General features: G+C 45.0%; 1 protein-coding gene across 1 annotated transcript in view; it reads right to left on the minus strand.

Annotated features, from left to right (window-relative positions):
* LOC311223472 (general transcription and DNA repair factor IIH helicase/translocase subunit XPB-like) overlaps window positions 1–23,394 on the minus strand; it is a gene marked incomplete at its 5' end in the record, with an annotated part of 101,994 nt that overhangs the window by 39,631 nt on the left and 38,969 nt on the right. The window contains 5 exons of the mRNA XM_084308258.1: window positions 4,480–4,682; window positions 4,930–5,114; window positions 6,963–7,277; window positions 13,857–14,061; window positions 16,124–16,297. Coding sequence (XP_084164384.1) covers window positions 4,480–4,682; window positions 4,930–5,114; window positions 6,963–7,277; window positions 13,857–14,061; window positions 16,124–16,297 — 1,082 coding nt within the window. The remainder of the gene's footprint in view (window positions 1–4,479; window positions 4,683–4,929; window positions 5,115–6,962; window positions 7,278–13,856; window positions 14,062–16,123; window positions 16,298–23,394) is intronic.

A 23,394-nucleotide genomic window follows, 5' to 3' on the forward strand; every position in this document is an offset into this window, starting at 1 on the left:
ATGAGAACGCACGAACGTCGCATGGAGCGATGACGTCACGCTATGCGCGCCGTGAAGCTATGATTTTATATTAAACTATCCATAGGCGAACGTAAAGTTTAATGTGCCCAAGGCCGAAGGTGCGTGAAATCCACTTGTAGTATATGTTTTATTTGTATATGTATGTGCGCGCTGCTATTGGAAAATGTTGAGTTGCGGTGGCGAGATGCGGGTTGCATTATCCCAGACCACCGGAGAAACGAACCGAACATTGCATTGACGACACGTAACGGATCCAACGTCAACACAACAGCTGTCCCCGGTGAGTATGAAAATCATAATTTATAGATGCTTTGATTGATTGATTGAAAACTTTATTAACAGATTGCAGAATGGGTACAATACAGCACAGCTCAATACACAATTGTTAAGGGGATGCAGACCAGAGAGAGACTTTAGTCTTGTTTACATCAGGGTCCCCCATTTTCAATACCAGATTTGTTTACATCAGGGTCCCCCATTTTCAATTCATCAGGACATATTATGACATACATGACATACAGATAGTCAGTACTGCTACATCTATACATTTATGACATACCAGATTTGCAAATTCAGTACTGTTTGTGATACAAAAGGAGTCAAGAAAAGATACATTTGACGTAGAAACTGTACATACACAACTATCATCTCAGTTACAGTAAATTACAACTATCTCAGATCACTTGAGTGTTTATGTTGCTTTAATTTACATGTTATAAGTCACATAAAGCTAGTTTTAAATAGGATTCTAATCAATTGGATATATTTGATCTAAAAGCTAAAGAAAGAATAACAACCTTTCTTTAGAGATAATGAATAAATGCAGATAATGTTTAAATGAGGCCAAAATCATGCCTCCTCTTTTTCCACAGTAACATTGATGAGTGAGATGATGAAATAGAGAAGGACTAGCTAATGTTTGTTGAGCACACAGACAGTCAAAGAGGATTCACCCAGAATAAAAGAAAAGAGTGGGAAATTAACATGTGTTTGTGTTTACAGACAACCAAGAGATCTGGCTCTGGGTCAAGATGCAGAATGGGGTGTAAACACATTGTATCACAAAAGTTGAAACTCCAGTGATTTGCATCTGAACACAGACAAGACACAAAGTGAGACCAGCTACAATCATTTAAATTGAGACCCCAAAGTAATCTACATTTGAACACGAAAATCAGCTGAGGACGATGTGGAGCTGAAAGACAATGCAAATGCCTAGAGAGGACTCTGACCACACCTATAGAGACTCAACTTAGTATCTCCACTATACTTAGTATAGTAGGAAGTATCGCTTTAGATGCAGATTTTCTCTTTGTTACCACAGAGACCCATCTGACAATGGATAACAACAGAGAACCACAAAATGCACTGAATGAAATGTTTTAAGACCAGCTTGCCATAGCAAACACCATGATTCACTGGTACCTGATGAATGCAGTCAGGAAATTACTCTATTTTTCCACTAACTAATAACATGCATGACTCTTCCTTTTAACAAACTAATACATTTCTATGACTGCAAATATCAAGAACACCAGTGAAACATCAATATTGATCATTTAGCTGACACTTTTATCCAAAGCGACTCACAGGTTCTGTACGACAGGACATCAGGCAGGGCACACCTCTATCAGCTGAGTAACAATGGTCATCAAAGTGTTGAGTGCTACAGTGTAGGTTAGTTTATTAGGACAAATGCATGACAGTAAGGTTAGTTAGGGTTAGATGACAAAACAAATGATTGTTTTTCATGCAAAATTAACTGGCTACCTAGATTTTATGTTTTTTCCCCATGTTAAATTATGACGAGCCACACTGAGACATGAAGAACGCCAGAGAAGGCGTGGCGAGGTAAGTATCCTGAGGTACACCCAACGCATCCTGAGGTAAGATCAAATTAAAATTGACATCACAGACTATGAAGAAAAAGAGCTATTTTATCCGATTCAAGACTTTGGCCATTCATTTACAATTTTATTTAAAGCCTAATGCTGTAAGATCTAGTTAGATACAAGATCTGATAAGATTGTAGTGAATGTGACCTTCTTAACATAAGGAATCACTGCTAATGCAATTGGCTTGCATTTCCTATTTTCAATTAAATGATTTTATTTACAATGAATTGAATTAATCCCAAAATGATTTTCCTCTTTAGCAGAAAGGCGTTGAATCATTTATGTGAGGAGGTTTTCTAAGGCAGTTTTCATCATCCTCAGATCATGAATTGGTGAGAGGACAGGACGAGTGAGACGACGCGTGACCTGAACCACGAACGACGGCGCGACCAGACAAGGAGGAACACAACCCAGCGACCTGAGCGACCCACGACAGCATACTACCACCAGGGACGCCGCCAAGGAGCTGCGGACACAACCAGGGCGACGACAACAACCGTGGGAGAACCACCAGCCCACACAACACAGACGTCCCCAAAGGAAGGGGAGCAGAGACAGAAAGGACGACATGCAGCCTCACCCCAGCGACCCGCGGCAGACCATCTGCAAAAGGGAACCAAAGCCCCGACCATCAAGGTGGATTCCCATGACAAGATTGTCATCCGTGTGAGAGAGAGCGTCCTACAGACAGGCCACTACACCAGCAAACCCTCGCCCCTCTGGTACCGCGATGACGGGGAGCGGGGGACCAACCACCACACAGCACGTTCAAGACCACCCTACCGCCATGCCTCAAGGCCTGATAAAGGCCAAGCGTGAGCACAGTGGCGGATGTGCGGTGGTGATGGAGAGCAGCGCAGGCTCTAGGAAAAGAGTCTGCAAGACCACTATAGTTGACTGCTACAAGTGACCCTTGACAGGGAATGGACGGCGACCAGTGAATATTCCCGACTGCATCGTCAAGAAGAGACACATAGCAAATGAGACCTGTGGACCAAGAGACTTCTGAACACACATTGTCCAAATTGTTATGTATTTATTTACTTTTTACTGTCTTACTGACACACGACAGGCTCACAGAAACATCAACTGAATGTACGATACGTTCAACACACAGCAGGTCACCACAGAAGGACACATCCCTGGCAGAGAACAGATGGTCAACAGCGACGCAGCAACTGTCAGATTCACAAACAAGAGCTGTTTCACAAAGTTCATATGTATCAAGAAAATTATGAACTAAGAATATGATGAAATACAACCAATAAGATTGCAATAACCAATTTATAATAACAACAAGGAATGATCACAGAGTCACATTGAAAATTATATTGTTAACAAGACAGAACCAGTTGGGTTATTCCAAGACACCAAGTTTGTTTTGACCATTGATAGTATACACCACAGCAAAATACTAGAACAATGCATAACGATTATCATAATCACCTTTTATATCAGTTTTTTATACAAACCACTAGATTAACGGTTTAAAATGTTTTTGTACACGTTAGCCACTAAGTTAATCCATTTTTGAACAGTTTCCCATAATCAATCATGTTAGTTTTATTAACCACTAGGTTAACGGTTGTTTAAATGTTTTTGTACACATTAGCCTTATGTGTAAATCCTATTCCTAATAATTATGCACACGATTTTGTGTTTTCACCCTGTGCACTCTGACCACACAGAGACAGTGCATGTATTTAATTGGTTTATTACGATGCCTGTATGCATGAGTCACGACATGAACGACTGAAGGTATGCCAAGATATTTGCACAGCGATAGCTTCTAATGAGTATGTTAATTGTTGTTTGATATCAGAGATGAGGACCACTCATTGATATAGGTATTTTGAGCGATTAATAAAAGAAAAGGGTGATATCTATTCCCACATCTCTGATATCAAAATAACACAGACCGCAGTCCAGTCGATCATGTCATGAATCATGTATGTAAATAATTCTATTTTAAACTATTATGCCAACAACCAGATCACATTGGCCAAAATTTTCATTATTTTAATTGTTTTCTATTTTCACTTTTACCTGTTCCAAACAATCCTGGTATATTATACATTAATCTCACCCACATTATAAGAAAGAAAAGTGAGTATTGTGGTATAATATCTAATGTTCTCATGTAAATATAGTCCCCTCCCCTATATCCCCTTACCTGTGCCCCCCCCTCTCTGTGGAATAAGACACTCCCCTCCCCTGTGTCCCCATTACCTGTACCACCCCCCCCCCCATCTGACCTATCAAATGGGACCACCCCCCCCCCCCCCCCCTGTTAACTATATAGATCTCCTCCCGAGATCTATCCAGGTCTTCTTACCTGGGTAAATTCAGCTGATCAACTGGGGGGAAGCCCTCAGCCATTATCTCTATGTATTCTATCTGTTTGGTTAATAAACCTTTGTTATTATCCAAACCTCGGTTGACTGAGACATTCTTCATCAGGATATCCACAAATATCCCACAATAGAGATACAAAACATAAAGGCGATCAAGGACACTCTTGCACTAAAAGCTATGCATTTAGTTTGTCTTTGAAGTGACTTACTTGTTGAGACGGATAGCATATTCCTTCAAGGCAAAAACATTATCAGCGAAGACGATGATCTTGTCGTTGCGTCGTTCGTGGAAACGAATCAGGAACTGACACGCCCGGAACTTATTAGGGTTCATGGTGTAGAACAAGATACGCTTCCTGGTCTTGATTGCGACATACTCTCTGTAGAACTCTGGAGACATTGGACACCACACCTGCAAGAGACACGCACAACTCTTTCAGGCACTTGTCATCCACTCGTTCCAGAGTGAGAGAGAGAGAGAGAGAGAGAGAGAGAGAGAGAGAGAGAGAGAGAGAGAGAGAGAGAGAGAGAGAGAGAGACCGACATCAACCAAAATCTGTCTCCAAAATTTGTGATCAAGGTCTTAAACTTTGCAACAGAGGGGAGAATCTCAGTCTTTAGGGGTTGTTGGAGTTCATTGCTACGAGCGCAAGACTTACCTCAGCACACTGCACCTTGGCGATGTAACCGTTGTTCTGTAGCTCCATCCAGTTGGCCTCGAACAGCTTGGGACCAATCAGGAAGTTCAGGTCCACGATCTTGTCGTCCTCCCTGACCAGCGTGGCGGTGAGTCCCATCTTACAGTGGGCCTGGACGATGGTCAGAACACGACGGAACATCTTGGCTACAGGGTGGAACACAGAACTGTTCTGTTACAACACAATCTATCTATCTATCTATTAGGGATGTTAACAATTAATCGAAGCTCGATTGATTGATCATTAAGGATTTACTTGCAAAATTAAGCGGGCTAAGAGAAGCGTTGATTTTGAACTGTGACCCACAAAGGGCAGCGAAAATAACCCAAGGCAATGGCGGTATGGTTGTCGACGAAGGCCAAATGATGAGTTGCTTGCACAGCTAGCCAACGTTACCGCTGCTCACAAAGTTGCATTGACGACAGACTGCACCAGTGCCCTGGCGACTGAAAGCTATGTTAACGTCACTTGCCACTACATCACTACGAGGACTGGCAAGTCACCACTGCGGTGTATCTAACTAGAAGCTTGCTGGGTCGGCATATGGCAGAGCACCTCGCGTAACAGTTAAAAAAGAAGCCATTGATGAAGACTTTATTCCAGACTCAAGGTCCATATTACACATATACAAAACAAAATTTCCAGAGGAGTACCTTGTATCGCTTTGTTTGACATCAGTAATGGCACCTATTATCCTGTTTTTGACTCTAGTAGTCGACACATAAATTGAAACATCAAGTTCCTCAGCAGAGCATGGAAGGTGGGGAAATGTTTTGTCACAAACAAATACGTTAGCTACCTAGCAACTGTATCTAGCTAATACGGGCTGTGCTGGCTGACTACCTTTTAATTCGCAATGGAGTGGTGCTGTAATTAAACACGGTTCAGGGAATTTTACCGTGGTCATCATTAAAATGGTAAATGAACTGCATTTAATTTATATATAACAGCTTTTATCCAAAGAGCTTTACAACTGATGCCTCACATTCACCCATTCACTCACACATTCACACACCGACAGCGGAGGCAACCACGCAAGGTGCCAACCTGCTCACCAGGAGGAGCAGTTAAGGGTTAACGGAACGTAGACCAATCTCGGTCACTCTTTGTCTGGGAACGCCCAAAACCAAATTCGGTCACGCCCCAATTTTGCGCGACATCCAGGCTTTTTTTACTGTCAGCGTTTGGGAATTTCATGTCGACAGGTAGATGAAGTGAAATTATACTTATTTTAGAATATATATATCAAATTTCATGAGTATTCAATTAATCTATATTTAGTCATCTAAAGACTATTAGATATGAACGTATGTACCAGTAAAAAGTGGGAATCTCTAGAATGTGTTTTGGGCGACGGTGTTTACAAGTGCGGGTAGCCTCTCAACTTAACGTTATACACAACACTTTCTGTTGTCAGTAGATGGCAGCATTGGTTTAAAAGGTGAAAATGTTATGACTAAAAATCCCAAGACATTTATCACCTAGTTCACAGGTCAGCACCGGATTAGGAAAACGTGATCTGAGCGTTAAACTATTAATGCGACCTGAATATAGTGACCGAGAATGGTCACCTAATTATCTTAACAAAAGTGCATCATTAGCATTATGTTTGTTGTCTAAAGGGGAACATAATGGTACAATTTAAGATTTTAATGTTATCCGCATATAAAGGACAAATAAAACATAGTTAATTTGTAAGAAACCTCAATGAAAACGGTGCAGGGTAAGTTATATTCACTATTGTTATGAAAATGTGATCGAATCCTATAAAAATGTGGACGAATTTGGTCACGTGACGTTAAGTGTCTTGCTCAAGGACACTTCGGCAAGCTTCTGGGAGAGGAGCCGGAATCGAACCGGGAAGCTTCAGATTACCATACGGCTGTTCTACCTCCTGAGCCTTTTCATCCCTAACTCCACTACAACCCTCAGAAGTCACATGGATATATATATATACGAGACGAATCTAGCAATCTAGAGTCTCGATCGCTCACCAGGGATCGTGTGGACCTCGTCCAGAATGATGAGTCCCCACTCCTGGCTCCGCATCCATTCCATGACCCTCTCGGCCGCCCAGGAGCGCTTGGTGGTGTGGCCCAGCATGGAGTAGGTGCTGATGACCACCGAGCAGCCGATGGGCTTGTCCTTGGCGTCGGAGGTGAAGCAGCAGATCTGCGAGTCATCGATGGTGGACCACATCTTGAACTGGGCCTTCCACTGCTCCACCGACACAGAGGAGTTACCCAGCACCAGGCAGCGCTTCCTCACGGTGCAGGCTGCCGTCACGCCCACCAGAGACTTACCCGCTCCTGGGGAGGAGAGGAGAGACGTTAACGTAGAGAAACATACCAGAAAAAAGACACGCAAAGCCAACTTTAAATTAATTCAATCTGTTGCTCTTTCTTTAACACTTTGAGTGCCACGCCGGGTTTTCCTTTTTACCCCCTTGATGCCACGGTCCACGGCCAATGTTAACGTTAATATCGCCTAATCTATGTTTTAAATTATGGCTATGTGTCTAATCTGCCCATCGCTTATCAAAGAATCATTTTCCAGTCAACATTGGCAAGGCAGATTGTATTTTTATCGCTTAATTTCCGTTTGATAGCATTTTGAAAATCACCCGTTTTCCGGGGAAAAACAACCCATTCTATGATAATCGCCTTTTACTGGAATATTCCAGAACGTTATCATTTGTCGGTCTATTTATGAATCGTTTTCAAATAAACGCTAGATGATCGATAGTATATGTGTGCGCACGCACGCTCGTGCCGTGCGCTGATAATCGCTGCTATTATTTCCTCATGGCTTTTACAGTCAAAACAGCTATATCACATATAGTGGAAACGCTTATATCTCCGTGAAAACGAGTCTGATTATCCTAACACTGATAACATAGATTCCTTACCTGACATCAGATGGTATCCAAATGGTATATTCCAATTCCTGATCACCATTCGAAAAAATCGATAAGTGTATTGATCCAACGGCTCAGAGGTTCCAGAATGAACTCTGGTAACCCCGGCTGCATCAGTGAGAAGTAAAATGTGGAGTCAGAAATCCGTTCTCCCATTCACTTTCATTGAGTCCATTCCAAAAGGGTGATTTACCATCTGGGAGACGATAGGGGGCGCTTTTTTCACATCTGATCGCCGACGGTCCCTGGATCTCCAACGGTAGGCTCGCGTGATGCAATATGATTTCAGATCGCTAATAAAAAAATAAAATAAAAACACCCGAATATTCTCGGGCGTGGCACTCAACGGTCGGGGCGTAAACCCGAATATTCTCGGGCGTGGCATGCAAAGTGTTAACAACATAATGTTGCTATAGTGCATGAATGTCTCTCTTGGTTGGAGGTGAAAAATCGATTTTTTGTATTTTATTTTTTTATAATTTTTTAAACAAACATGACAACACACGATAAGATATACAAGCATTAATTAACACTTTAATCGCTGATGATGTGTTTAGACGTCATTCCTAGCCATGCTCATTCTGCCGAAGACGCCGTAACTCGTCTTTGATATCAATAATTAAAAAATCTGTGATCGAAATCATATTTCTCCTCCGGAGCCATGAGATGTACTTGTGAGCTCCACTCAACTGTCTAACGGTTCAAGAGCGCCATCCGGTGGCCGATCGGCAGATCGGCCAAGAGGGAGGGGCGCGCCAAACAGGAAGTGCTCATCCATAATCCGTCCGGGCACTCGCGATCGGTAGCCTGACTCCATCTCAACACACTGGATGATCAATCGCTCGCCCTAACTCAATAAACAACGTTATTTGGACGTATATAGTATTATACAACCTGGAAATGGTTCATCAGGATCAACATCCCATAATCGAAAAAACCGTCTACTCCACGCCGATTGTCCAACGGCGCGAGGAACATAGGGTAAGATCCAGCGTTATTTTCTAACGTATTCCATATAAACTGCTCTGATGACCATATGACCCACACTAGACGAATGGTATAACGTTGCCCACGGAATTATAAACGCCCCCTTGCCCATCCGGTCAATATCAGATGATACGTAGTAACTTCTAGAACCACGTCCAGTTGACATTTTTTATCTCGCGCCGATTGCTATCAAACTGTATTTCATCATCAATATAATGCATTTGGAGCTATAAATCAAGTTCTGGAGAAAGCTGCAGAAAACGATAAAAACATACTTATACTTTAGACCATATTTTAGTATGAATATGTGAATGAAAAAGTTTAACGTTGCTACACCCTGAACAATGGATATAGGACATTGAATGGGCCATAATAATGGCAATTTAGCAATAGAATTTAAAAAGTTATAGCCCTGCAAAGAAGGGGAACTTCTCCATAGACAAATAGAGCTGGCTAGGGATGGTAAATTATGAATTTAACCCATGGCGATCAAAGTGTTAACAGTGCATATCCAATGAAATCACCATTTAGTTAAATGTCTTATACAGGATATATACCCCTAATACCTGTTATCTAGTACCCTACACACATATGCTCTAGCTCGTACCCCCCCCTCCCGGACCCCCCATTGGATAATCCATCCATTATAACTTGTTCCTACCAGACACTACCTTTATATGCTAGCTTTTATTCTCTCCACCACTTCTAACCACATTGTCATTTTGGATTCATTGAGACCCAAAATTCTTGCTGTAGATATTTCTTGATAAATCACATCGAGATATGTAAGAATCCAGACCTTCCGGCAATTTTTTTCCGGTTGAAACCATCGTGATGCTATCAGCTTTTAGCCACTGTGATACCAGATAAAACCAATCTCTTTAGCTGTGGATGTACTGCACACTCAAAGACATCATTCAGCAGTAATACAGAGGGGTGTACACAGGTATATTCAGAGTTAAGAGATTTGATAATTGTTGGGTCACTTCGTTCCAGAATATCTTAACTGGTGGGCAGTCCCAGTACATGTGCATAAATGTCCCCTCGTCCCCATTTGTACATAAGGAGCATTTGGGGTCTTGTTTAAGACCCATTTTGTTCAGTCTTATAGAGTTAAGTATGTCCTGTGAATATAGTTAAGATTGATTTGTTGATGGTCCGGGTTCCTTGATGCAAGTCGAACATTTGCCCAGGCTTCTTGCCAGTCAAAATCTATCTCCAGGTCTGGTATATCCCTCCTCCAGACTGAGTCTAGATGGAGGGTTTCATATGAGGATGTTAGTAATTGATGATAAAAATCTGAAACAAAACCTCTTGATGTCTCTCTTTCATAGAAGAATTTGTGGTATCTGTGGTGTACAATTGGTATCCTTAATGGAACACCGTGAACCTTCAAACATGCCAATAACTGTGCGTAAAAATAATATGTGGACTTGGTGAGATTACATTTTTTGCGTATTTCATCATAACTACAAAAACCCTGTTTGTTGAAAACATCTCCTAATGAGTGTATGCCTTGCTTTTCCCATCTAGGGAATCTTATAGGTTGTTTTACAATCAAGAGTGCATTGTTATTGAATAAGGGAGTATGATTATGCCATTTCTGTGGGATAGAATTTTTTTTTTGTTTCACGCCATATCCGGATCGCATGAGTAATTATGGGGCCAAATTTCCGTTCGCATTGCATAATTGATAATTTGGTGTATACTATGTCCTTCAGCCTATGTGGAGCTACTATATTTTCTTCTAAATTTCTCCAGGATACTGATGCTTGGGGATCAAACCATGTTGTCAGTGGCCACAGAGCCTTTGTCTACCGCGCTCCCTACCTGTGGAACAAATTACCTGCCGTCATCAGGGGCGCCTGCTCTGTCGAAGCTTTTAAATCCCTGCTTAAGACTCATCTTTTCTCTCTCTCCTTCAACCTACCTTGATCTCACCTGGTCGGGGACTGACCTTTAGATTAATCTGTGTAGTTTAGTTATGGTACAGGGTACTACATGGTACCACTGGGTAGTTTACTATAGGGTAGTTTAGTTAGGGTACAGGGTACTACATGGTACCACAGAGTACTACATGGTACTGCATGGCATTACAGGGTACTACATGGCTTACATAGCTCTACATGGCACTACATGGAACTACATGGCACTACGGGGTACTACATGGTACCACAAGGCACCACAGGGTACTACATGGCACTACAGGGTACTACAGGATACTACGGGGTACTACATGGCACTATGGGGTACTATAGGGTACTACATGGCACTACGGGGTACTACATGGCACTACAGGGTACTACATGTCTGCTCCTTTGCAGCACCACAAACATGGGAACTCTCTAACTCTTCCCCCCCCCCCCCTCTCCCCCCCCTCCCCCCCCCCCCCCCCTCCCTCCCCCTTCTCTCTGAGTACCCGTCTCCTGGCGCTGACCAAGGTGATGGATGCCTCGGGGTCTTGGCCAAGCTTGTAGTGACTGCTCTACATGCACCTCCGAGGCCTTGGATCAGTTATTCTCCGCCGTCTGTCCGTGGTCCTGTCAACTGATTAACAGACTGTTAACAGATTAACAGTCAACGCGGTTTCATTGCTGGGTTAAGTACTTCTATTCTATTCACATAATACGCTTACTTCATATATCTACTCCATTCACATATATGCCTACCACTTGTATCTATTGCTATGTCCGCCTACTACAATCTCATGAGCTGTCTAACGCCTGTCCCGTCTCCCTGTCTTCCTATGACTTGCTGTCCTGGAGTGTTGTCCGGAGTGTTGGACGTCCCGTGACGAAGGCCGGGAGATTGCGACCCCCTCTGCGTGCCCCCCTGTCTCCGGAGGTCTCGTAGTGGTGACCGGAGTGCCGGATGTCCCGCGATGATGTCGGGGAGTTCGCGACCCTCTCTGCGCCACCCCCTATCTCCCTGTCTCCGGCTGTCCCTGAGCAACGACCGGAGTGTTGAATGTCCCGTGACTAAGACGGGGAGGACGTGACCCTCTCTGCGCCGCCCCTGTGCCTCAAATAGATCCGCTATCAACTCTATCTTTAATCTTTCAAAATGTTCAGTTGCTATCGCTATTAGCTCTATCTTTAATTTTTCAAAATGTACAGTTGCTATTGCATGCACTCATCTGTGTTTCACCACACACATGAGTGCATGCTTACCAACTGTCCGTCTGCAACACTACTATCACCAACATCTAAGAAGGGAGATCCCCCCTTGAACGGCCCTTCTAAGGTTTCTCTCCTCCACACTGCCTGTGGAGCTTTTTTCCCTATTGTTAGGTTTTAGTGAGTTTTTCCTTACCTTTGCGTGGGGTATGTCTGGGAGTGCTTGCATTCTTTCATTTATTTGCATTCATCTAAAAAATGTTTGGACCCTATGGTGTTCTTGTTCTGTTCTTGACTTATTGTTATGTTGTCTTCTTGACCTGTTTAAAGAAGACCTGTACGGCCCATGGGGACATTAACGTGTGTTGTCGGGCCCTATAAATAAATTTGATTTGATTTGATTTGATTTGATTTGATTCTTAAAGTGTACGCCTTAAAATAGTGGTAGAAATCTGGAAATGCCATACCACCGTCTGCTCTGTTTCTCTGTGCGGTGGATCTTTTTATACGTGGTGGTTGGTTTGTTATTCCGATTTTTGTATTTATTAATGGTTTTCATGAGGAATGTCATAATAACAAAGCCTTAACACATTCAGCGCCAGACCCGATGATAGTCGGGTTATCTCGCCAGCGGTTGAGCACCATACCCGAGTATAGTCGGGTTTTCATCGTTTTTTCTTTTATTCGATTTTTTTATTCTATGCAATGTCACAGACCTCGTGTTACCATAGGAAATCATTCTGAGATGCCTAGAGTGCAATACCGACCACATCCTGCTAGGTGGCAGTATCGCCCACCCTTTGAAACCTTATTTTACACTGTGTGTTACATCTAATTTCCTCCGGGCGGAGAATTTTGGTCCAGGCAAGCCTAGCGGTTCACCCGATCACATTGGAACGCGTCCATGGCCCCTCGATGCATGTGTTGTGCCGGATTATGTCGGGGACCCGATGGACATACTGGAAATCGCGATCAGACAATTGAAATATTCTTTTTGGGATACCCCCGATAAAAGGTAAGGACTATCTGACGTCAATTCCACCTTGATCCTACAATGATTTCATATCGATCCAGTCGATCAACGTATGTATTCAAAAACAAATGCCGTTGATGACGATCAGAGCATCAAAAAACGACCCCCCCCCCCTTTTTGATGCATTCATGACGAAACATAATACCTACTATATACCTTGAATTGGAAATAGTAGCGTGTCCAGGCGAGCAAAGCGAACGCTTTTAGCAAAATGCACATATTGCACCATAGCGCCGTTCTCAGGAATTAGCCAGGATCACTCTGAAACTATACAATATTCACCACGGTATAACACGCAAATGTATACATGAAAAAATTTATTCTTTTTCACATGTTGAACGATGGATAGTTAATGTCAAATGAGCCATAGTATTGTCTCCATAGCTATAATATAGAATATAGATATAGCCCTCCAAACACTGCGATGCACAGTGAAAATCCCTATCTCTTACAGCGGTGGCGCAGTAGGTACAAGGATAGCTAAAGTGTTAAGATCCATTTATTTTTATTTTCTTATAAAATCTGTTTTTAGTTGTAATACACATGGTTATTCGACTAGGCTGCTGGAGCCTGTTTCACTTTGTCAAAAACTCACTACATTGTTTCAACGTACAGTGATATACAGAGGAATGATCAAACGGAATTTACTTCACAATCATTATCACTATTATTAAAAAAATTATTTGGGTAAGAAATAGGGCTGTACAGAATATATTTTGGTTACGCACGCACGCGCACACACACACACACACACACACACACACACACACACACACACGCACACACACACGCACGCACACACACACCCTCTAGCCCACCGGGCCGGTCGTCTCACCGCAGGGCAGGACGATGACCCCAGAGCGAGCACGTCCGTTCCCAAACATCTTGCGCAGGCTCTTCTCCTGGTAGGGCCTCAGGACGGCCGTGGGCTTCAGGTCCATGTTGATGTCTGGGTTCACCGTGTCATTACGGAAGTCATATTCTGCCAGGAGAGGATATTCCATCTGGATACAACGCTTCTGAAGGTCCTCTATCATCTCCTGAAACATTTAAACATACACATATATATATTTAAAAACAGGCTAAAGGAAGAGGCTGATGTCAGTCACACTCCACCAAAATAAAGATAGAGATAGACAGGGAGAGGAGAGAGAGACAGAGGAGAGAGAGACAGAGGAGAGAGAGACAGAGGAGAGATAGAGAAACATAGGAGAGAGTGAGAGACAGAGGAGAGAGACAGATGAGAGAGATGGGGAGAGACAGGAGAGAGACAGAGGAGAGGGTGAAACATAGGAGGGAGAGAGAGAGAGAGAGAGATAGAGAGAGAGAGAGAAACATAGGAGAGAGAGAGATAGAGAGAGAGAGAGAGAGAGAGAGAGAGAGAGAGAGAGAGAGAGAGAGAGAGAGAGAGAGAGAGAGACAGAGGAGAGAGATGGAGAGAGACAGAGGAGAGAGACAGAGGAGAGAGACAGAGGAGAGAGAGGGAGAGTATGAATGGAAGCAGGAAGGATGTGATGTGAGATAAATTATACAATGGCATGCAAATTTCTTGATTCTGATTGGCTGAAACAGTGAAGTTGCCGGTTGTTATTTAGTATAACACACTCCATGTGACCCCAGATCCCTCCCACACCCGAATTACTTTTTTTTCTGTCTGAATCAATCCGCCATAGATAGAAAAATGGAAGTATGAATAGCTTTTGAACGAATCCTCCAAAAAAGATAGTCAACTGGAATATGTTAGTTCGTTACATACACATGGATTATGCAATTAATTTGTCATGACTCATTGTGAAACAAAAGAAAAATCGCAGAGAAAAAAGAAAAAAAAATGGCTGACGTTTTTTGTTGTTGTTGTTAGATTTGATTGATTGAACATTTTATTAACCGTTTCGGGGCCAACCACGGATAAATCCGTGTTTCGAATCCATTCCATTGTAATAACCTACTCGATGTCACAGAGCTGCACTGCAGATCTACCCTACTCTTCGAATTCTGAAAAGTGCATTACCGGCCAGATCCTCTTAGGGGCGCTGTCTCGATAATGCAGTGTGCCCTGTGGCAGAACGGTGCACTCTTTTCTTTTACTTTCAATGTAGTTTCCAGTTAGCTGGATTCTGGATGTGCAGTCTAGTAGCTTGGAATACGTTTTGGGACGCGGATTTCAGTGTGCAGTAAAGGAATATATCATCAGCCAATGGACATATGGATCTACCACATGGCGATCGATAACTGGGAAATGTACAGTACAGCTCAATACACACAATTGTTAAGGGGATGCAGACCAGAGAAAGACTTTCGTCTTGTTTACATCAGGGTCCCCCATTTTGCATCAGAACATATATGACATACATGACATACAGATAGACAGTACTGCTACATGTTGTTTAAGACGCACAGTGAAGTTACCGGTTGTTATTTGATTGATTGATTGATTGATTGATTGAACATTTTATTAACAGATTGCAGAATGGGTACAATATAGTACAGCTCAATACACAAAATTGTTAAGGGGATGCAGACCAGAGAAAGACTTTCGTCTTGTTTACATCAGGGTCCCCCATTTTCAATGCATCATAACATATATGACATACATGACAAACAGATACAGTACTGCTACATCTAGACATTTATGATATACCAGATTTACAAATACAGTACTGTTTGTGATACAAGAAGAGTCTAAAAAAAGAGAGTATATACATTTGACGTCTGTCTCGCTTTTCTCTATCAAAACGCTTCTCGTTTAGGGGCGTTTAGTCCCTTGTTTGAGCTGAATCTGGGTTTAACATGGTTTGTGGAGCTCCCTCTGGTGTCTACTAGTGGATCTACTATTGGATCTACTTTCTCTGTGGATGGTTTTGTGAATAAATCTCCATTATGCTTCAATTACTGTGTGTTTATTCTATAGCAATAAGGTTGGGTGAATTCGGCCATTGTATAAAAGACATTACACCACTTGTAGTCGTGTGTTATAGGAATTAGATCATGCCTAGGGGGGTCTAACGACCCTCCGCTGCGCTCGGGCCTAACAACCACCCCTAGGCATGATCTAATTCCTATAACACACTCCTGCGCGTGATGTAATGCTTTAGTACAGACCTGTCGAATCTCAAAGGACACAGTCTGCGTTTCCTCTTCCTCCTCCTCCTCCTTGTCCATTTGCTCATAGTAGCTGAAGATGTCATCGGGAACAGGAGCGGTTGTCGCTTGACCCTCCGGGCCGGCCTGTTGGGAGGTAGACGCACCGTCGTTGTCCTGAATGGACTTGGCGATCTTGAAGACGGAGACAGAGAGAGGGATTTGACAGGACAGTCCATTAACTCAATCAGCGCCGCAGCGATATGCGTGATGTGTTGTTATCAGGCCGACGCTCTAAAATATAGGAATCAGTGGCGGTGTTTGCAGGGCTATAACTATATTATATATTATAGCTATGGATACAATACTATGGCCCATTTGACATCGACTATCTATCGTTCAATATGTGTTAAAGAAAAAAAAATTTCATCCATACATTCCCGTTTTATACCGTGGTGAATATGAGTATGGTGTTGTGGAAAGGTTGTTTAACACAGCAGGAGACGATATTTCCAATTGTAACAAATAGGTAATTTATTTAAGAAAAGAAGTTCTTTAACAGCAAGAGCTATGGGTCAAAGAAGATCACCACGGCTTGAACAAAAAAGACTCTGTCCTGGATCCCTTTGCCTGTCCCTAAATCCCCTCTCAGTCCTGCCCCCCCATGACAGATATGATGACGTATCACATCATGTCAGATCTGACATGACGTACATTAAGATGATACGTAGATTTAACATCGGAGAGAGAGAGAACATGAAGAGAGATAAGCAAGATATGATATCCACACACGATATGATGTAAAACATTAAGAACATCGAAGAGAGAGTGAGATGTGTGTGTGTGTGTGTGTGTTTGTGTGTGTGTGTGTGTATGTGTGTGTGTGTCTGTGTGTGTGTGCGTCTGTGTACAGACGTGTGTATTGTATGTGTGTATTGTGTGTGTGTGTCTGTGTGTGTGCGTCTGTGTACAGACGTGTGTGTATTGTATGTGTGTATTGTGACACAGGGAATGTGTGTGTGTGTCGGTGTGTATGTCTGTGCGACTGTGTGTGTCTGTGTGTGTGTGTGTGTGTGTCTGTGTGACTGTGTGTGTCTGTGTGTGTGTGCTGTGTCTGTGTGTGTGCTGTGTATGTGTGTGTCTGTGTGTGTGTGCTGTGTCTGTGTGTGTGTGCTGTGTCTGTGTGTGTGCTGTGTATGTGTGTGTCTGTGTGTGTGTGCTGTGTCTGTGTGACTGTGTGTGTCTGTGTGTGTGTGCTGTGTCTGTGTGTGTGCTGTGTATGTGTGTGTCTGTGTGTGTGTGCTGTGTCTGTGTGTGTGTGCTGTGTCTGTGTGTGTGCTGTGTATGTGTGTGTCTGTGTGTGTGTGCTGTGTCTGTGTGTGTGTGCTGTGTATGTATGAAAGAGAGAAAAGACACAAGATTAGAGCACACGATATGATGTACTGAAATGTCCATCTGCTATCTTGAGGCTGTTTTAAGAACATCAGCCAGACTGTCACCCTAGTGTCTTTGAGCCCTGCTAGTTGACCTATATTAAACTAGTCAAGACTAACCCCTTTCCTACCTCCACCCTCGTATACACATTTTCCACAACATTCCCCCATTTGGGGCTATCCCTAGTCCCACCCAAATCATATAACCAAGAAAATGTGAACGTCTAACTAAACGAGAAACCACAATTATATAATAAAAGTTTAAATGCCTAATCTAAACCAGAAACCTTACTTCATTCACTGGACCCCTAACGGACCAACAAAGGCTGACTACCGTTCTCACAATAAACACAAAACCGCTCAAAACAAGAGTAATAATAAAACATCAAAAAAAAAATACCCCAATTTATAATCCTAACCTGACAGACAAATCCCCCCAACCTCCACCGCTTACCAAATGAGCCACAGTTCCGGCCGGAAACCGCGACTCTCATCAGGGAAAGGAGAAGTTGACCGTCAGAACTAAACATAGAACATCCCTCCCAAAAAAAATGACATTGTCTCTTCCATAACATTGAGTCCCAGTGTCCATCGCTCAGCCCCCCTTCCATGCCCACGCCATAGTCTCCTCACCGTATTGCCAAAAGTCACATTTTGCCAATACAGCAACCACCACGCCACACCTCCAGTCCTCGTAGAAGCATGTCCCCATGCCTGGACGGGAGGCGCTGGTACCGACCTCACCACGTGTCCCCCCATCTTCGACGGGAGGTGCCCATCTTGCCCACTGCGTTAGCCCCCCCCTTTGTCCCTCCAGTCCCCAGAACCGATCCCCCGACCACTTCTTCTCAATGCTTCCTCAGGCTCAGAACCGACACTCTGCCGATGCCCCTTCCCATTCCGGTTTGACCAGGACCACAAGTAAAATAAACAAAAAATAATAAAAAAATAAAAAACAATGCAATGATTTTCAATGGTTGCAATCTCTATGCCGAAGGATCATTAGAAAATCAGACTAAAATTCCTAGTTAAAGGAATAAACCAACAAAACTGCACTCAGACCATCCCCCGTCACTCTTAAAGGAAAGAACCAACAAAAAGAAAATGTCCCTACCTCACCATACCCCTAATCCTCTATCCCCTCGTCTCCCTCTAAGGCAGCATAAAGCTGAGGATATGGCCCGATTTGTGGCTCAATCTCTTTCTGTCCCACCATCAGCATTTGGCTCGTTACGTGTGAAGTTACCAGCCTACCCAAGAGAGGCATACCACAACAGAAAAGGAGAACCAATATCAACCCTGCCACCCCGATGGATATCCCCGTCTGCATCACTATGCTTCCCCACTGTCCCAATCTTTCCAACACCCCACTCCCCCACCATTCTTCATTCCGGCCAGAATTCCCCCTCAACTCCTCCCTCAAATCCTTCAGCTTAGCCATGGCCTCGGAGAACTTTCCCCCTGGCCCCACATTCGTCGGAATGAATGTGCAGCAGTACTGTCCAAACATGGAACAGACTCCACCCTTCTCCGCCATTAACCAGTTCAGAGCCTGTCTATTCTGCCACGCCACCGTACTGGTCGCGTGCATCTGGTCCCCCATTGCATCCAACGCCTCCTCGGTGTAATTGAGATACCGCTGCTGATTGTAAAACAAATAGTTGATCCACCCGGTGTTCTTATTGACCGATATCCATGGCAGAATAGACTCAAACCCTGCCGCAATCTCATTCTTAGCCATGAACTCGGCTGGAATGCCCCTTGGCTGTCCTATGCTGTCCAGATACACCCTTGGGTCTGCCTTGTAGCTACGCTTCGTTCGAGAGATAGGAGACTCAGAAGGTCCTTCCGTCACTGATAATGGTAGGACCACCATTGGCATGATCGCCTGAACCCGGGCACATCTACCTGACCAATCTAAAGGAAGTGTATTCCTCAACCTCCTACCGCCGCAGAGCCAGTATTGGTCCGCCAGTGCCATATCCTGGACATGAAAAGGGCAAGCTACAGGCCGTGGGTTGGTATCCACTCCCTTTAACACGACCCCGTGTCCACACTTTCCTTCTTTCGTACAGTTAGTCGTGATGCTCCAAATAGTAGTGCACCGCCCCTCTGCCACCTCCCCTACATCCCGGGTCCCCTCCTTTTGCAAGCACTCGAAATCCTTGGTCAGCCATAGTTTGACACCTCTGGGTATTGGCAACCCCGTCGCTACCCCCTGCACACGTACATCCAATTTCCTACACCGTTCCCGCATAGTGACATCCTTGAAATCCGTGACGTTTCCTGCCGCCTTAAAACGACTAGAGCCGAGAAACCCCAAACACTCTGCCTCGCACCAAGGGCGACTATTATGGGGCCCCTCCCATGCCTCTGCGTCCCTGTCACACTGAGCCCAACTGAACTTCGTGCCCTTCACCAGCAGCCTATCCGGACGTGCCTTGGAGCAGACATAACAATCCTCTATCTGATTCTGCGCGCTCGTGTACTGGACCCACTTAAACCACTCATTCCCTAAAACCGCCCTATACATCGGGTCAGCCTCCGGGTCTTCCTCGTCATAGTCATAGTCGCCCCCATCTTGTTCCCCGGAAGGAAGCAAACCCCTCAACCTGGCCCAGAGTGAGCCCACTGAGTCCCTCAACGTTCCGGCTGTCCTCTGGAACATATCCTGTCCCCCCACCTCTTCCGACTCAGTGTCCTTGACCTCCCTTTTTCCCCTCACCCCTGTCCCCTGTGATTGGTTCGGGACAGGCTCAACTCTCCTATCTACCCCCACAACCCGATGCTCGTTAGTATAATGGTAAGTATCCCCGCCTGTAACGGGGGAATGGTCAAAATCAAAAACATGCCCTTGCGGTCCTACGGGAAACACCCCGTTTGGTTGTAGTCTTATCTTCTCCCCCCCTTCCTCGATGGAGGGAAAAGGGGGCGCCTGATTCTGAGCCTGGTCATGAAAGTCTGCTGGTACTTGAGCCTGAGCGGGACCCCGTGGGACTCCTACCCACTCAAACCCGTCATCCTCAAGGACGGGTCGACCGTGACGGTTCTTAATGACGTCGTTGTGCCCGGCCGACCGTCCGCACACTGCTGCCAACATCTGCGGGAGCATCAGCAGGCACTGCACCTTCCAGTTGCCGTCTCGGACCCTCCATGTCGGGTTCTGCATAACTGCGATCGATTGTATCCCCCAAGAGATCGCCGCTGGCCTTTATGCAGTGATTGAAGTGGAACCAGGTCGCTGATCCCTTGACTTGGACTGCCGTTCCAGTCGATCGGATCACCTCGTACGGGCCCTCTCTCCGGGGTGATGACCACTTTCTCTTGTGGACCTTTACGAAGACCAAGTCCCCAGGGATCAGTCTCGGTTTGGTGGCTTCCTTCTCCGCCTCCTTCTCCCCCTTTCCACTTTCTCTGCTCCTGTCGAAACACAGCTTCATGTATTTTAGTCACTTGCTGAAGATATTTTTTCAGATCTTGCTCAAAAATATCTAATGCCGGGCCCCTAGCCAGGTGTCTAAATGGCGGTGCTGGCATGCTGCGGCCTGTAAGCATTTCATGCGGTGTTAGCTGTGTTTGGCGGTTTACGCTGCTTCTAATAGCCATCAGAGCAAGTGGCAAAGCATCAATCCAGTTAAGCTTAGTTTGCATACAGATTTTCAACAGTTTGTTTTTAATGACCAGATTGGCCCTTTCCACCTTCCCCTGCGACCCGGGACTATAGACACAGGAAAGGCGCTGTCTTATACCTAATTTCTGCATCAGCCCTTTAACCACCTTGTCGATGAACTCGCGGCCATTATCGCTTTGTAATATCGTGGGAATTCCAAATCTCGGAATGACCTCGCGACACAGGAACTTGATCACTGTGTCCGCGTTCTTGTGTTTAGATGGAATGGCCTCAATCCAGCGACTAAAACAGTCCTCTACTACCAGGAGGTATCGTTTGCCCTGCACTGGCGTTATCATGTCTGTATAGTCCATAATCAGATGTCTGAATGGTCCCTCAGGGAGGGGTGTGTAAGCCGCCACTGTCGGTACTCCTTTGCGCACATTGCCCTGTAAGCATGTTAAACACCTGGCTAGTGTAACGTCAATTTGTGCCTGAAGCTTTGGGGACCAAAATCCCATTTTCGTGATTCGTTTCAGGGTCTCTGCTCTTCCACAGTGATCAACACCATGAGCCTCAGGTATCACTAAGGACAGAAGATCGATGGAGGCGACTATCAAACCGTTATGACTCCTCCACAGACCATCTGCCCCCCTTACAGCCCCCCTCTCCGTCCACGACTGTTTCTCGGCCTGCGTGGCTGAGTCCTGAAGATCACTCAAATTATCCTCAGTTACCTCAGTCGTCAGTTCGGCCGCAAACATCAGAACAGCCGTGGACGGCACCGCAGCCGCCGCCTTCGCGGCCTCGTCCGCCGCGTTGTTTCCCGTCGTCACAAAGGACAGGTCTTTTCTGTGTGCCTGGCACTTTACGATAGCAATGCTTTTGGGCAACTTTACAGCCTGAATAAGCGCCACAACCTGCTTGTGGTGAAGGATCGGTGAGCCGTCCGATTTCTTAAAGCCTCTTGCCTTCCAAATGGCCGCGAATAGGTGGCATACGCCATGCGCATACGCAGAGTCTGTAAAGATGTTAACCGTGCGATCTTTAGCTATTATGCATGCTTCTGTTAGTGCTATTAGTTCTGCAAGCTGGGCCGAACATGGTTGCATGCATTGTCCGGCCTTTCTTGTTAGTGTTTCTCCGTTAGGTTTGCACTATACGACGGCGTATCCTGACCTTAAATTTTCCCCCTCCCGATAGCAGGACCCATCCACAAAAAGTGAGAGTTCTGCTATCGCGAGCGGGTCGACTCCCAAATCAGGACGGAGTTTCACGAAAGCCTGTACCTCCACCTCACACTCATGCGGTTGACCCTCGCTCGGGAGTGGTACCAGATCCGCCGGGTTATTGCCGTGGCATGTTTTTATCGTAACGTCCGAGTACTGCAGGAGCCTCATGTAAGCCTGTTGCCGTTGGCTGGTCAGAACAAATTTGCCTCTTTCAATCAAGTTTGCCAATTTGTGATGTGTCCAAATGCAAATGTCATATCCCATTGTCATGGCCGTTGCCACAATCATTTGATTTCCCCTCGTCGCATTCTCTGGGCACCCCTAGTGATTACCCCCCTGGTTTCGGGGCCCTCCTGTCTCCCCCTGGTCGTGGGGCCCTTGTGACTCCCCCTGGCGCACGGGTCTTCCATACTCCGAGCCGGGACGGTATGGTTGCCTACATCTCATTTCCCTGTGTCCCTGCATGCCGCAGTTCCAACAGTGGAAACGGGGAAACTGTTGTTCGTTCCCCGGTCCCTGTGTAAACCGTGGGCCTGATTGCCCATTCCCTGCCTGCCGCCTGGACGCCTGGTTCTGTGAACTATAGCCATAGCTTCTCACTACCTGAGGTGCAGGCGGGGGTCCCTGGTCCTGCATGGGTGGAGAGGTAGCAGATGACACCATTACTGCCTGCAACCTCCTTTGGGGCTGCAGTTGTTGCTGAGTTAACTTCCTTGAGTCATTTCTATCCTGATCCCTGACTTTCTGCTCCTGAGCCCTTTGCTTCTCCACACTATGTGTTACATGTGCACAGAACAAAGGATAAGTCATGTCCATTAACCCCACCACGTCTTCCAGTCTATTCTTAACCACCTCTGGAAGCCCTCTCATCACACTTTCTCTAAACATCGCTCTCTGCAACGGGTCAATTTCTGGATTGTGTCCTAGCTCACCTCTCCACTCCTTCAGTATTTTGTTCACATAGCACATGTTCACCGGCAATTGCGTGACATAAGGTGGGGATGTTGGTTTCCCTAT

This window comes from Notolepis coatsorum (assembly GCF_963971535.1).
Source record: "Notolepis coatsorum genome assembly, chromosome: 2".
NCBI classification, from domain to species: domain Eukaryota; kingdom Metazoa; phylum Chordata; class Actinopteri; order Aulopiformes; family Paralepididae; genus Notolepis; species Notolepis coatsorum.